General features: G+C 39.0%; 1 protein-coding gene and 1 long non-coding RNA gene across 2 annotated transcripts in view; one reads left to right on the top strand and one right to left on the bottom strand.

Annotated features, from left to right (window-relative positions):
- fgf13b (fibroblast growth factor 13b) overlaps window positions 1–11,186 on the bottom strand; it is a 26,323-nt gene extending 15,137 nt beyond the window's left edge. Inside the window, exon 1 of the mRNA XM_084374356.1 lies at window positions 10,867–11,186. Coding sequence (XP_084230482.1) covers window positions 10,867–10,915 — 49 coding nt within the window. The 5' untranslated portion in view covers window positions 10,916–11,186. The remainder of the gene's footprint in view (window positions 1–10,866) is intronic.
- The window catches only part of LOC311269866, a 16,210-nt gene extending 3,043 nt beyond the window's left edge, over window positions 1–13,167 (top strand). The window contains exon 2 of the long non-coding RNA XR_014624163.1: window positions 12,846–13,167. This is a non-coding gene — a long non-coding RNA (uncharacterized lncRNA). The remainder of the gene's footprint in view (window positions 1–12,845) is intronic.

The following is a 13,167-nucleotide window of genomic DNA, read 5'->3' as shown; positions in this document are numbered from 1 at the left end:
GTGACTCTCAGTCTAACCATGAACGCCACAAACCCAGCAGCAACAAACCGCTGAGGCCTTTCAGAAGATAAACCCTCGAAAGCATCAGTGGACAGTGTGACACACCTGTTAAAAAACCTTGAAGTCGGCGTAATCTTTGGTCCATTTTGTTCGGGGTAAAAAGTTATTTCGCTTCATCTTATTTTGCCGGAGCAGACGATGTAAGAAAACCGCCCCGCAGGCTGACATGGAGTCTGACAGTAAAGGGATTAGTCCGAGTGTAAAGGCGCTGAGACTTTTTGATCCAGAGTCTCTGAGGGCGGTGGTGTGAACTCATGTTGAGCCAATTAAACAATTTATCCCGCGCTTCCAAAGATGAGAGGAAAATATGTTCTCTAATAGATTCAAAGTTGGGAGTTGTGAAATCTGCCCCGTGAGCTTTGAGGACACAAGCTGAGGATCTCTGTTCCTGAAATGCTTTAAAGGTGCGCTACGTAGTTTTGGGGAATACATTTTAATCAGAAGAGAAAGATCTTCATGGACTGATTGTTTTTATGCCTTTAAACAAACTAAATAAACAAACTCGCTTCGTTTTCATAACTGAATGAACAAACTGACCTCAAAGGACAACACAGTTTCATACTGTTTTGTGTATATGTGGCGGACCCTGCCACCTTTCCAGCTTCATACAGTTCATACAAAGAGCAGTAAATATTAAAATTCAGAGTCTGAATTTCTTCTCCAAAACTACATTGTGCCCCTTTACAGATGACTTTATCCTCAAGGATACAGCAGAACAGTATTAAGAGAATAAATTATAAGGTTGTTGAGTTCAGAATAATAAAGCTGTGTTGTTGTGAGTGGAGCGGGGAGAAGAAGGGCGCGTCCGGCTCTGCTTCCAGCACCACGGACAGAGATACAAGTTTTAATCCAGTTAAAAACACAGCTTTTCCCAAAGTTTGCACCAAAAAGATCCAATCATGTAAAACACAACGTTGTAAAGGAAGAAAATATAGAAAGAGGATGTTTTTGGAAGATTTTAAAGGTCGAACAGTTACTGTATTTGTAACATTAACAAAAGCACTGAGGCATTATCTTAGAAGAGTCTGTTTGGAGACTTAAAGAGCGTCTTTTGACCTTCTTGTAGGCTACTCCTCACTATAAAATACATAAAGTTCTACTAGTATTTAAGAATTTTGTTCCAGCATTTCAACAGTCCGGATCGTGTCCCGTTATTCCCCCCTGATCCTACCTGAGGTCGCTCGGCGGAGAGGGAAAGTCATGCTGCGCCCGTGGAGCTCCGGAGCCTTGTGCTCATGGCTTTTTCTCGCTTCCTGTTGTGTTGCTGCTGCTCGACGAAAAGAGGAGGAATTAACCGAAGTTCAGAGCGGACAATTCTCCACGGCATTGGATCCATTAAGGCCGCGCACATGGCGTTGACGGGAGATCATTACAGAACATTAGAGGCCATTAAGCCGTTGGAACCGGTCATTAAAGATTCATCTGAAGGCCCCGCTGATCTGGCACAATGAGAGAGGGAGGGAGCCAGCAGGCCGGTCCCAAATCCAAGGATCTATCGAGGAAGCAGTGTTTCTGTGTGTGTGAGTGAGATCAGAGTAAAACAGAACTGTCTCTCAAAGCAGATTCACTTTCAGGGGACTTTAATAGAGACTCAGGTACTCTGCAAAACTTGACCCAAAAACCTAAATTACTGTGTGTCTGTGTCTACATTAAGACCCTTTAAACTAGCCTATAAATTCCCTCTAGTATTATTAATATCATCAATTAATCAGCTGCTCACATTATTGATTAATTGGATACAACTAGTCTATAAAATAATGTAAAATGCGTCAAAATTTCCCCCCAAAAATGAGCCAACTCTCTATCTGAACACCAGAACTGCGACGATTAGTCGATTAAATAATTTAGTTGTTGACTATCAAATTAATCGCCAACTATTTTGATAATCAGTTCCAACTTTTGAGTAATTTTGTAAGAAAAACACACATTTTCTGGTTTCTTTATGTCAGAAAACTGAATATATTTGAGTTGTGGAGTAAACAAGACACTCGAGGACGTCGTATGGAAAAAAAGCGATCAACATTTACATGATATTTTTAGACCGAGCAACTAATCGATGAATTGATTTTGTGCAGTCTACATTAAGACTCTTTTAACTGCACTCTGTTGTAGTGTCGTCATCACTATCAATTAAACTCAATAAATCTTAATCATGTCATTGATTGATTTGATACAACTAGTCAACAAAATGTCACAAAAAAGCCTCAGAATGTCCAAAAAATGAGCCAACAGACACGTTTACCTTTCTTCATTCTCATGTCCACCATCCACTCTGATATATGAACACTACAACTGCAACGATTAGTCGATTAAATTGTTTAGTTGTTAACTATTAATTAATCGCCAACTATTTTGATCAGTTACGGGGAAAAAATTTTAATCAGAGGAGAAAGATCTTCATTGACTGATATTTTATAAATGATAAGATGATTTAAACCTCAGAGCTACTTTAGGGGATACAAACTGCGTGTTAAAGCTCTTATCGTAAATAAATACAAGTTTAGACTGTCATGTAACACAAAACAACAAAAGTCCTTGATTTGAAGGATTTAAACTCACATAGTTTGCACACACACATACACACACCAAATGACTTTCTCTTAGTGTGTCTGTGATCTATCCTCGCTGCACACAATCACAGCACATTACATGTGTGAGTACAGTAACCAGACTCAAAGTAATGTTGCCACTGCATAATCACACAGACTCCACACAGCTCTGTGTTATCAGCCCATTACACTGCGGTGCTGTTACAGAGCTTCCTGTGAAGCAGCCTGTTAGGACACAGCAGCGTCCATATTACCGAGGCCATGCAGACGTTATTACAGAATGCAGAGTAGTGTCTATATACCGCAGGGCAGGAGCCTATAAAAGCCGGTGAAGGCGGTGAAGCAGGATAGTGCTGCTGGCGAACCTGCACACTCAGCAAAATGAAAAGTAAAGCTAGAAGAAGAAACATCAAAGTTATCTCGGAGATTCATGTGCTTCTCATTTTTCAAAATCTCTAGAAATCTTTTCAGGGATATAACGTTATTGTTTTTGTGTCGTTACTTAATTTAACATCTCAGACTGTACCAATCAGAAACAGGGCAGGATCATGAGACTCAGTCTGACAAGACTCATTTTTGAGGTGTGAAAGCATTTTTTTTTTTATCTACTGTATTTTCCTCACACTGTCTCAACCTTTCATGTCTATGAATTTAAATCCTCGTTCTCTCGGCTAAACATTTGATATCTTGGTCACATGTTATCGCATTGTTAGGTCAACAGGTTAGCCTTTGTCATGGGTGGTGTCAAAATGGCAGCGGTGGATAGTAACTAAGTAAAAATAGCCTACTTTTTTACAGTTTCCAGGTATCTGTTGTTTAGATGAGTACAGCTTTTTACTTTCACTCTCCACATTTTAGCACAAATATCTGTACCGTCTTCTACTTACATTGTCAAAACAAGCTTATTATTGTAGTTTTAATGCATTTGAAGGAAATAACGATTATTTTTATTTTGCCTCATTGCATGCCGCCTTCCCAACATCACAAAAATGATTTCAACCTCTCAGTGCATATAACGCACGGCAGACATAGCCATAGGAAACAACGTAATAAGACATAAACAGACATAGAGGGAGACAGGAATGGGGAGAAAAGCTGTGTTAGTGTCTTGAATCTGCAGAGACCCTGCAACCCTATGCCTGGATGTTGTTATTTTCTCAGTTTGATGCTGAGCTCGGGACACTTTACCAACCCAGAATGTTGGTACTTGACGTCCTGGAATGCACTCAACAATCAGCCGTCTTTGTGGTGCATTTATGAACAGCTCAGACGAATCCTACTGATTCAACCTTTCATCCATTATGTAGACCCATTTGAGTCTCTGCACCCGTTGAGATATACTTGGTGGTTTTATATCCTTCCAGTTCACAATTAGCGTTTTCTTGGCAATCAAGAGAAGTATCCACAATATGAACCGCTGATGTGTGCTATATGTCGCTTTAGATACAGCTCCGAACAAGGATAGCAGACCCTTTATTGTGTAACAGAAGGTTCTTTCATGTATGTATGTATTTTTGATTTCCAGTCAAATCTTCATCACTGCTACTTGACTTTTTTTTTTGGCAAAACTTTCAACTTAAACTGGAATTAATTATTTAATGGATATTAAATATATATATAAACTATATGGTCCTCTGTGTTTGTATCAGGATATCTTGTTTGTTGTTACACTTGCCCCCATATGCTGTTCAACACCCCTGCGTGTGGGGGCAGACGTAACGTTTGACTTCTCTTGTGACTCTAACATTGTTTATAGAAACATTCTTTCTTTCTTTCTTCCTTTCTTCCTTCCTTTCTCTCTACTGAACTCAAATACCATTTTAGCTTTGAACAAACACATAACATCTCCCATAAATAGCTTGGTAGCCTTGGCTTGAAATAGCAAACCACAAAGATGCCAGCAGTTAGGTTTTTTGGCAAAGGTTCCCAGGCCGACAGCCTGGGAAGGTAGCCAGTTTACAATCGCTGTAGTTTACTCAGAAAAGACCCTCTTTCCCTTCAGATTTGGAGACCATCAGCTGTCATTCACTGAGAGTAAAACCAACAGTTAGCCACTAGATGGCGCCATATTATCAGATAATAAGTGGAGACTGTGGGTAATGGTGAAAGAAAAAAATCTGCTTCTGCATCTCTGAGGTGACGCTCAGCCTGACACCTCTCACATCATTTAAATCAGTGTCTCAACACACGAACAAACAAGATGAACATTAACACAGCGGAGCAGCAGCGATGCAAACCATTGACATAACTGCGTGTGAGTTGAAATTCAGCCTGAGAGTTTGTAAGTTTGTGAGTACACTTGTTCATCTTTCTTTACTCTCAAGTTTACTTTAAAGTTGATAACCAATGATATCTGAAAACTAGACCTGCAACAATTTGTAGATTAATCAATTAGTTGTCGCCTTTTAAATGAATCGCCAATTATTTGAATAATTAATCAGAGTTATTTTTTAAAAGAAAATAAGTGTCCAAATTCTCTAATGTCAGCTACTTAACTGTGAATACGTTCTGGTCTCTTCCTGCTCTATGACAGAAAACTGAATCATAGTTGCAGTCCTACCGAATGCACAGGCAAGTAAAACTTTTATCAGCCGACCACAGAGGAAAAGTTTTGTTGAAGTCCATCACATCCCCGCCACATCTCTATTTTTATCTGGACTCCCAGGAGTGCCAGTTTATGACAAACCTCATCTACTGTAGCATAAGGCGGGACAAAAGGTGGACTAGGTTGTCACACATTTGACATGAAATGTTCCACTTTATTCGTGGCGTCACACAGTCACTCACTGTACTCACAGATTAAAGAGTCACAGTCAGATAGAGCTATATGTAAGGACGAACAAAAGAAGCTGCGATCAAGGTAGTAAAGTTAATTGAGGACAGGAAGTCATGAATATGTTGGTGCAAATATTCCATAATGTTTTCTCCTTATGCCATAAAATGTTTTTACTGTATAAAATGCGTTGTTCTCATGATAACATATAAAGCAGTGTTGTAAAAAGTACCCGAGAGTCATACTTGAGGAAAAATGATGATATCCAGTTAAAATATTACTTTTGTAAAGTAAAAGTCACCCATATGAATAGTACTTGAGTAAAAGTCTGATATTAGAGCTACTTAGGTATCAAAGAGTAATTTTCTGAAAAGTAACTAGTAACTAAAGTTAAAAGTAGAATATTTGCCTCCAAAATGTTGTGGAGTAGAACTGTAAAGTAGCAAAAAATGGTAATACTCAACTACCTGGCAATTAAGTAACATACATGAGTAAATGTATTTAGTTACATTCCATCACTGAACAAAATTAAACAAAAGATGTTTAATGTTTAAGACATCTGAGCATAAAAGTTCTTACAATTCTTCCTTAAGTGGACATGAATATTGTATGTACTTCCATTCAATATTTGTTGAATATTTAAATAACCTTATATATATCTGTAGGCACCATTTATTTACACCAGTGTATTTTATTTTGTTGTACAATATAATTTATAAAGAGTACAATGAAGAAGTGGTTGATTTTATTGTAACGTTGAGAAATATTGTTGAATAATTTCTGTAAATTCTTGTATAGTTTGACTCATGTGGATGATTGTGGTGCGGCTTCCATAGCCTACCTTGTCATGATTAACAGGAAGTGGAATTTTATTGTGAATGTGTTAAATAAATGTAAAAATGTGTTTTGTGCTCATTATTAGTGCTTGTCGTGCAATAAAGCTGGACTTTATGCTGACATCACCGCCTCAGTAAAAACATCAGATGTGCTTCAGTCAGATATCAGACGGGCTTTAATTGCTGTGCAACGCTGACCTCTGCTGCCATATTGCTGCGTCACAATCAGGGTTAATTAACAATAGCGTGTCCATGGTTAATCCTCTCCTGCTGGTGAGTCCACACAGACCGACACACACACACACACACACACACACACACACACACACACACACACAGACCTAAACCTAGTCTTACCCTAACTTTAAGCCAAGTTTTCATTAAAAATATTAAAGATTTACGTTGTGGGGACTTACGTTTTGTCCCCATAAGGAAGCCGAGTCCCCACAATGTGTAAACATACTTATGTCCCCGCAACGTCACGCACGCAGACACACGCACATCACATATAAGCCTAATCTCCTCAAGAACAGGATGTTAATGAGTTCTTGTTCTACCTCAAACTTAATCCTCTATGCCACTATTATTATATACAGAACAGTACAAGGTGACTTATGACCTTGTACGTCTGTCCACCCGAGAGGGAGTGGTGAGTCCTTGATGAAGATATTTTGATAGAAAAGTAAAACAGACTTGACATATTTCTGCGATTGTAAGAAATGGTATTTTTTTCGCTCTATGACTTTGTCTCTTATATTTTTCCCCCCATGAAACACTTTAAATATCTTACTTAATATCTTTATTTTGGAAAGTGGCTTGTGGTCCATTGATACTTTCATCATTAAAAACTAGAATCAAAGCCATAATCCAGCCGCCCCTAGAAAACAGACCTCGCAGACTGTTGTTGGCGTGATCATATTTAAATCGACCTATGATAATCTAAGAGATTACATCACAGTGAGCAAAAATAGGATGCAGGCACTTGGTAAAATTAAAGACCAACCTATCAAAAAGTTGTAGTTCATTGTTTCTCCATTCAGAATCATTTTGGTTCAACATGTTATGTATGTTAATATGTATGATATGTGATTTAAGACACAATTTGAAGACTTTAATCAATTGTTATGCTTAATTGGCTTGCATAACCTTTTAGCTTAAGTTGAACAGATTTTAAGAAGATAATGAATAAGAAGCTACTCCAGGAAATTACATCAAAACAAGCAGAAATGTCAATGTAGGCACTGGCGGACCATTTCTTTGTTTCTTTGAGCGAAGCGCTTCTTCTTTAGACTGAGCAAAATCTAAAGACACCCGTTTAAGATAACTGGTGCTTCAACAAATACTGCTTTATTCAAAATATTCAGTTTTATTGAGACTCCTGCGTTGTGCACTTTGTGGTGAAGATGTCCCGTGGTAGGTCTAAAACTGGGTTTGCCTTATTTATATTGCAGAGAAATAAACATGTAAACACTACAAACTATATCCTCAGAAATGTGTTGAATCACCCGTGCCACAGTGTTAACTTCAATAACAAATCATCAGATTTACAAAGGCTGTATTTACTACAGGACTGTTGAATTGGAGTCCATTACAATGTGCAGGGGTTATTATTGTTGTGACCCCTCGGTGGATTTATGCATCATATAAATCACCCTCTGCTTTATTGGCTTGGTTTTATTGCTTTTTTCAGTTTATTGATGTGTTTTCGTATCTTTTACGAGTGCTTTATGAGTAAAGGTAACCATAAATAACGTTTATTAGCCTACTGGTCTACCACCAGCACATACTGTAGTTTCAGCTGAACATTTTGTTGCTATAGCAACCCCTGCTGGCACAGCTCCATAGCAGCTGAAGCTTAGCTGACTGTGACCAAGGACGCATTTATTCGTCCTTGTTAAAGCATTATTACGTAGGTAGCAATTTATTATTAATATTATTTCTGTTTTGTAGCTAATTTGTAATCTGGTAAGGGTGCTGCCAAGCTAGCTGTGTTGAGTATGCATTTTTTCCCCAGGGCGGTGAAGGCAAGCCATGAATATTTAAAGGGTAACTCCTCCAATTTTACACATTACATTGTCTTTCCAGGTCCTCGGGGTGCTACTACTATGTGAAAAAAAGTAGATTAAAGCCTTTTGTGTTTCCAGAGGAAATTGCATGTAATCTGATAAATGGTCTCAAGTGATGCCACTAAGTAGAGAAGGGCCTGGGTCCACATAGCGTTTTTTTTGTTTTTTTCTGAGCCCCAGTGTCTTTTTTCAATTGTTCACAATGAGAAGCAAGCGTCTGCGTCAGCAGGCAGCTACCCAGAGAAAAGGTGCAGTGCCCAGTCTTTTTTCCCGAGCACTCCGTTTTTGTGTTGCCGCTCCAACAGCTTTGAATTAAAAATCTCTGAACTTTTCAGAAAGGCACTGGGTACCGTCGCTCCTTTTCTTTTCCTGGCCTAGCCGATAATATTCATGCTCGGGCCCTAATCTGATTAAATTGCCTCCAGTGATGTCACTCAGTGGCTAAATTGCATTGTGGGTAATGTAGCCACCAGGTTTTATAAAGAAGTCATTGAACTCCTGAAACACTGTTGGACATCAGAAGAACTGACCACAGATATCTCCTTTTTTTATTCCACACATTCTTCTTCCTTTTCAAAACCTGGTGCCTACATTATCCAAAATGCAACTTGAGTGTCTGAGCGACATCACTGGAGGCAAATTATCAGATCACATGCAGCTTTAGATGACTTTTTCCACACATGCAGTCGTACTCCTCAAGACCTGTAAACACACTTTAATGTTTAAAATTAGTGGAGTTGCCCTTTAATTAGCCTGAAAAGTCTGTCCAAAACAAAACACTCTTGACAAGTCAACAAGGTCTTATAATGATAAGTCAACAATTTTACTATAAGTCTCACACAGGACACAAACCCCAGTCTACTGGATGAAAGCTCTGTATTTAAACCTCAAAGTTTGCTTCCTTGTGTCGGGCTCATTGTTGCCACTTGTGGCCATTGGGTAGAATAAACTACCGCTGCTCTTGCTTAGGATTAGCTAGTCAATGAGGTTATGTAATATTTGGGAACACAAGTATGAGGACACTAAACACAAACTGCCTGTAAAGTAGTTTGCGGACGCATTCAAGATCGATCACGATCTACAATCTGCCTGTGTTGATTTTATTTTTACTCTGTGGACTGTGATTAATTACTGTGTTACGTCCCATGCAGACTTGTTTACAGGCTGTTTTGTTTCCTGCAGGCATGAGGCACAATGTAAACAATTTGACAGATAGTCTATACTTTAATGAATCAGGTCGCCTTGGGCTGTATGATTCATTTTTGTCTTCACTTTGCCTAACTCGGATCACTACCTTTCAGATTCAGGTTGAGACAACTTTATTAATCCCACCAGGGGCAAAAAGAACAGCTTGCTTTGCACACATACTAAAAACATACAGTAAGACACAGACACAAAGAAGGATGAGTAATGAATAAAATAATAAACAGAAGATATAGTTTGATGGTCAATTTAATGATTAAATGAATAAAATTTAACAAAAAAAAACCAGTAAAATCAATTTTGAACATGTTTCCTCCAGTAAAAAGGCCGACTGCTGTCTTCAAACTTTACTGGAAGTGTAGTTCGCTCTCGGCAAAACTTTGCACCTGAATGCATCGTGACGGCAGCAGATATACAATGAATTAAACATCTATACCTCATATTAAATTCTCTCTTTTATAGGAAGGCGTGGCAGGTTTTACTCTTATCATTTGTTTTACTTTCTTCTGTGTTGCTTTATTTATTGTTTTTTAAATCTGCAGTCATCTTTTTGCTGCTTTTTTTCTTTAATTTTCTTTTTTTTCTGTGAAGCACTTTGCAACCTTCTTTACTTTATTATTATTATTATTATTAGCTATTATTACAATCGTCATAATAAATGGTTTACTGAATCAAATAAAACCTCCGCTTGATATAATTGGAAACACAGTCAATGTAAAAAAAGAAACATCAGTTGTAGTTTTGGACTTTTAGCGAGGAAAATGAATAAGCATTGTTTATGGGGTGAGACAAGCACGTTCACTCTGATTAAAACCCCTGCACGCTGCATCCTTCAGCTTTTTATGAATGAAAACGTATCTCATGAATACATTATGGTGCATGACCGCGCTCAGCTCGCGGGCAACTCCCTTTTTTTTTTGTCTCCATGGCAATGATAGTTTCCCAGTTTCCATTGCGGTGTATCGCGCGTCAATTTTATTGCTGTCCAAGGGGGGGGGATGAATGTGTGTGTGTGAAATGAGATGTTAGGGGCAGTAACCTCCTCTGTGGGGGTAAAACCAGCTGTAGTGGTTCTGCGGGATCGACATGAGCACTGTAATAAACAGCAGCAGAGGTTTACGTGTCTCCTCAGAAAACATGCCTATAAATACATTTCTCTGGATTGTTTCCACAGCTCACATATTCAAACACACACCCCGTGATTTTTTCTTTCAGTATTCCAGCTCAGATGCGCTGTTTTCTGGACTGTGGGGGACAATGGGACCGAAAAGTGCTGATCTCAGCAAAGCTTCACCAGATATCTGACAACAAAGAAAGAAAGAAAAAAGAAAAAAACCCGACCACGTTCATCCTCATGGTTCGGGTTCAGCATCACTCACCTTTGGCGGCATGGTCTTTATCCTCTTTGCCTTTGGATTTTCCGCTCATGGAGCCCTGCCTCTCTGCTGCCGGCTGGCTGTTGAATCAAACTTCAGGCTGGTCACAGTTTGTCACTTTCTCATCCTCTCCAGGTTTTTCTCCCCCCGGTCACACAGTCAGTCCAACTCTGGCACTCCTTCTCTCCGTCCCTCTCTCCCTCTCTCTCTCTCTCTCTCTCTGTCTGTCCACAGCCTCGCCATAAAACCGGCACGAGCGCTCCCAGCAGTGCGCGCGCAGAAACGACACTCGCACGCGCGCACTGACAGACAAAAGACAGATGACACAAATATTTCACACATCCTGTGCACATGATTGGGGAAAAAATGAAAAACACTTCTTTCTAATAAGGATACCTTTACAACCTGCAATGACGTCATTATTGGTTTGTAAATAATAAGTCAATGCTTTACAGATCAATGAGCCACAAATAGATAGATAGATAGATAGATAGATCACTTTATTAATCCACATGGGAAATTTCACAACCATGGGATAGATAGAATAAACAGAATTTGAATATAAATCTAAAATGTGTAAAATAAATAAATATTGTTTGCTTTTAATGTCTCTTTCTATGTTTTTTTGTTTTGTCTTTCTTTCTGTTGTAAAGCCCTTTCAGACGTCTGTTCTGTGAAGGTGCTATTTAAATAAACGTATTATTTTTTTTAAACTCACAATCACATTGCCTCGGTGTGGGCTTAACAATCCGTACGGCGAGCGACATCCTCTGTCCGTAGACCCTCGATTCGAGTGAGGAAAAACTCGCCGGAGTGAGAAAAAATAACATTTTAAAAGGGAGGGAAACAAAGATGGAAGAAACCTAAGGAAGAGCCACAGAGGAGGGATCCTTCTCCAAGGACGGACTGACATGTAATAGATGTCACATGTACATAAACAGAACAAAAAAATCACAGTTTACACATTTACATTTAAATGTATTGCAAAGCATTTAACCCGAACAGGCCTAGGAGAGCAAATAACCATGGTAACTCTAATGATTGAAGAGCACAGCTCTGCATTATCAGCTGCTAGTAAGTGAAATCTAGACGTGAGTTGAATTTAAAAAAGAATTTTGAAGATTGCGATGAGAAATCAATAAACTGGTGACGTCAGTTCGATATCAGCGTTGGCACCCGATACTGATACTGGTATTGGATCGGATCTGTTCTTCAATATTAGTAAATCAGAGGGAAAGAGCTGTAACCTGCTAATAAACCAGACATTATGCAGTCACAGATGTAAATACATTAACAGTGAAAGCTTGCAGGTTTCTCAGTCTCTGTAATCTGCAGTTATAAATGTTAATGGATCATTAAAGAAGGGTTCCTGCAGTAATCACTCCAATCTGCAGGTGTAAATATTAAGACGTTTACACACGTCTAACCACTGAGGTAAAATGAGACTGATTCTCCTGACGGGCTACATCAGGATGGCTTATTTTCGCTCTTACCGACTTAAAGAAGGTCACCATATTCACAAGGTTGTCCTCAGTCAGATTCATGTAGATCCATGTGCAAACTCAGCAGTCTAACACGATGCTGATGAGTCAGTTTATTGATCATTTAATCAATTTGTGCTGTAAAATGGCTTTTTTTTTTTTTTTCTACTTCCGCAGACATGGAACACACACGTTTTGTCCTGATCTCAAGTCTCCTTCGACGTTTATATAAGACGGCATCGTGCTCATTAACGGGCGTAGTGTATTTTTCTCGAGGTGAAAACAGGATTGTATACCGTCACTGTCTTCACGAAATTGACGGCGACAACTTAAACCTGCAGGAAACAACAATCTCATCACACAACTCTGTTTCTGAGACAAACCTAATGACAGTAAAACGCTCAATATAATAACGTCCCTCTGCTTACTGTCAGTCTCTTTCTCCTAAATTCTGATTCACGTCTGTTTTTCTCTTCTCTTCGTTTTTCCTTCTGCCTGCAGAACCATTCGGCCCAGTTCCACTGGACAACACCGTCCTGAAGGCTTCGGTTTGTTCGCAGTCAGCGTGAAGAAGTCGGGTCAGAGATAAATTTAGTTTCTTCTGTTAACCTACATCAAGCGGATATATGGCCCAACAGGACGGAAGGAGCCCCAATTTTGTTTTGTTTCTGCCTCAAACGGTGAAGAATTCATCACAGATGACCTACTTCATGCAAACTTTTTAAAACAGAGACGGAAGTTAAAGATATTTATTGTAAACCAACTTGAGTCAACTGTTACAACTGTAAGCAGAAGGTGAGAATAAAGAGTTGGGTCACAGACA

This window comes from Pagrus pagrus (assembly GCF_965226575.1).
Source record: "Pagrus pagrus genome assembly, chromosome: 14".
NCBI classification, from domain to species: Eukaryota; Metazoa; Chordata; class Actinopteri; order Spariformes; family Sparidae; genus Pagrus; species Pagrus pagrus.
Note: the sequence above shows the minus strand (reverse complement) of the source record. Positions and strands in the feature narration are given on the sequence as shown.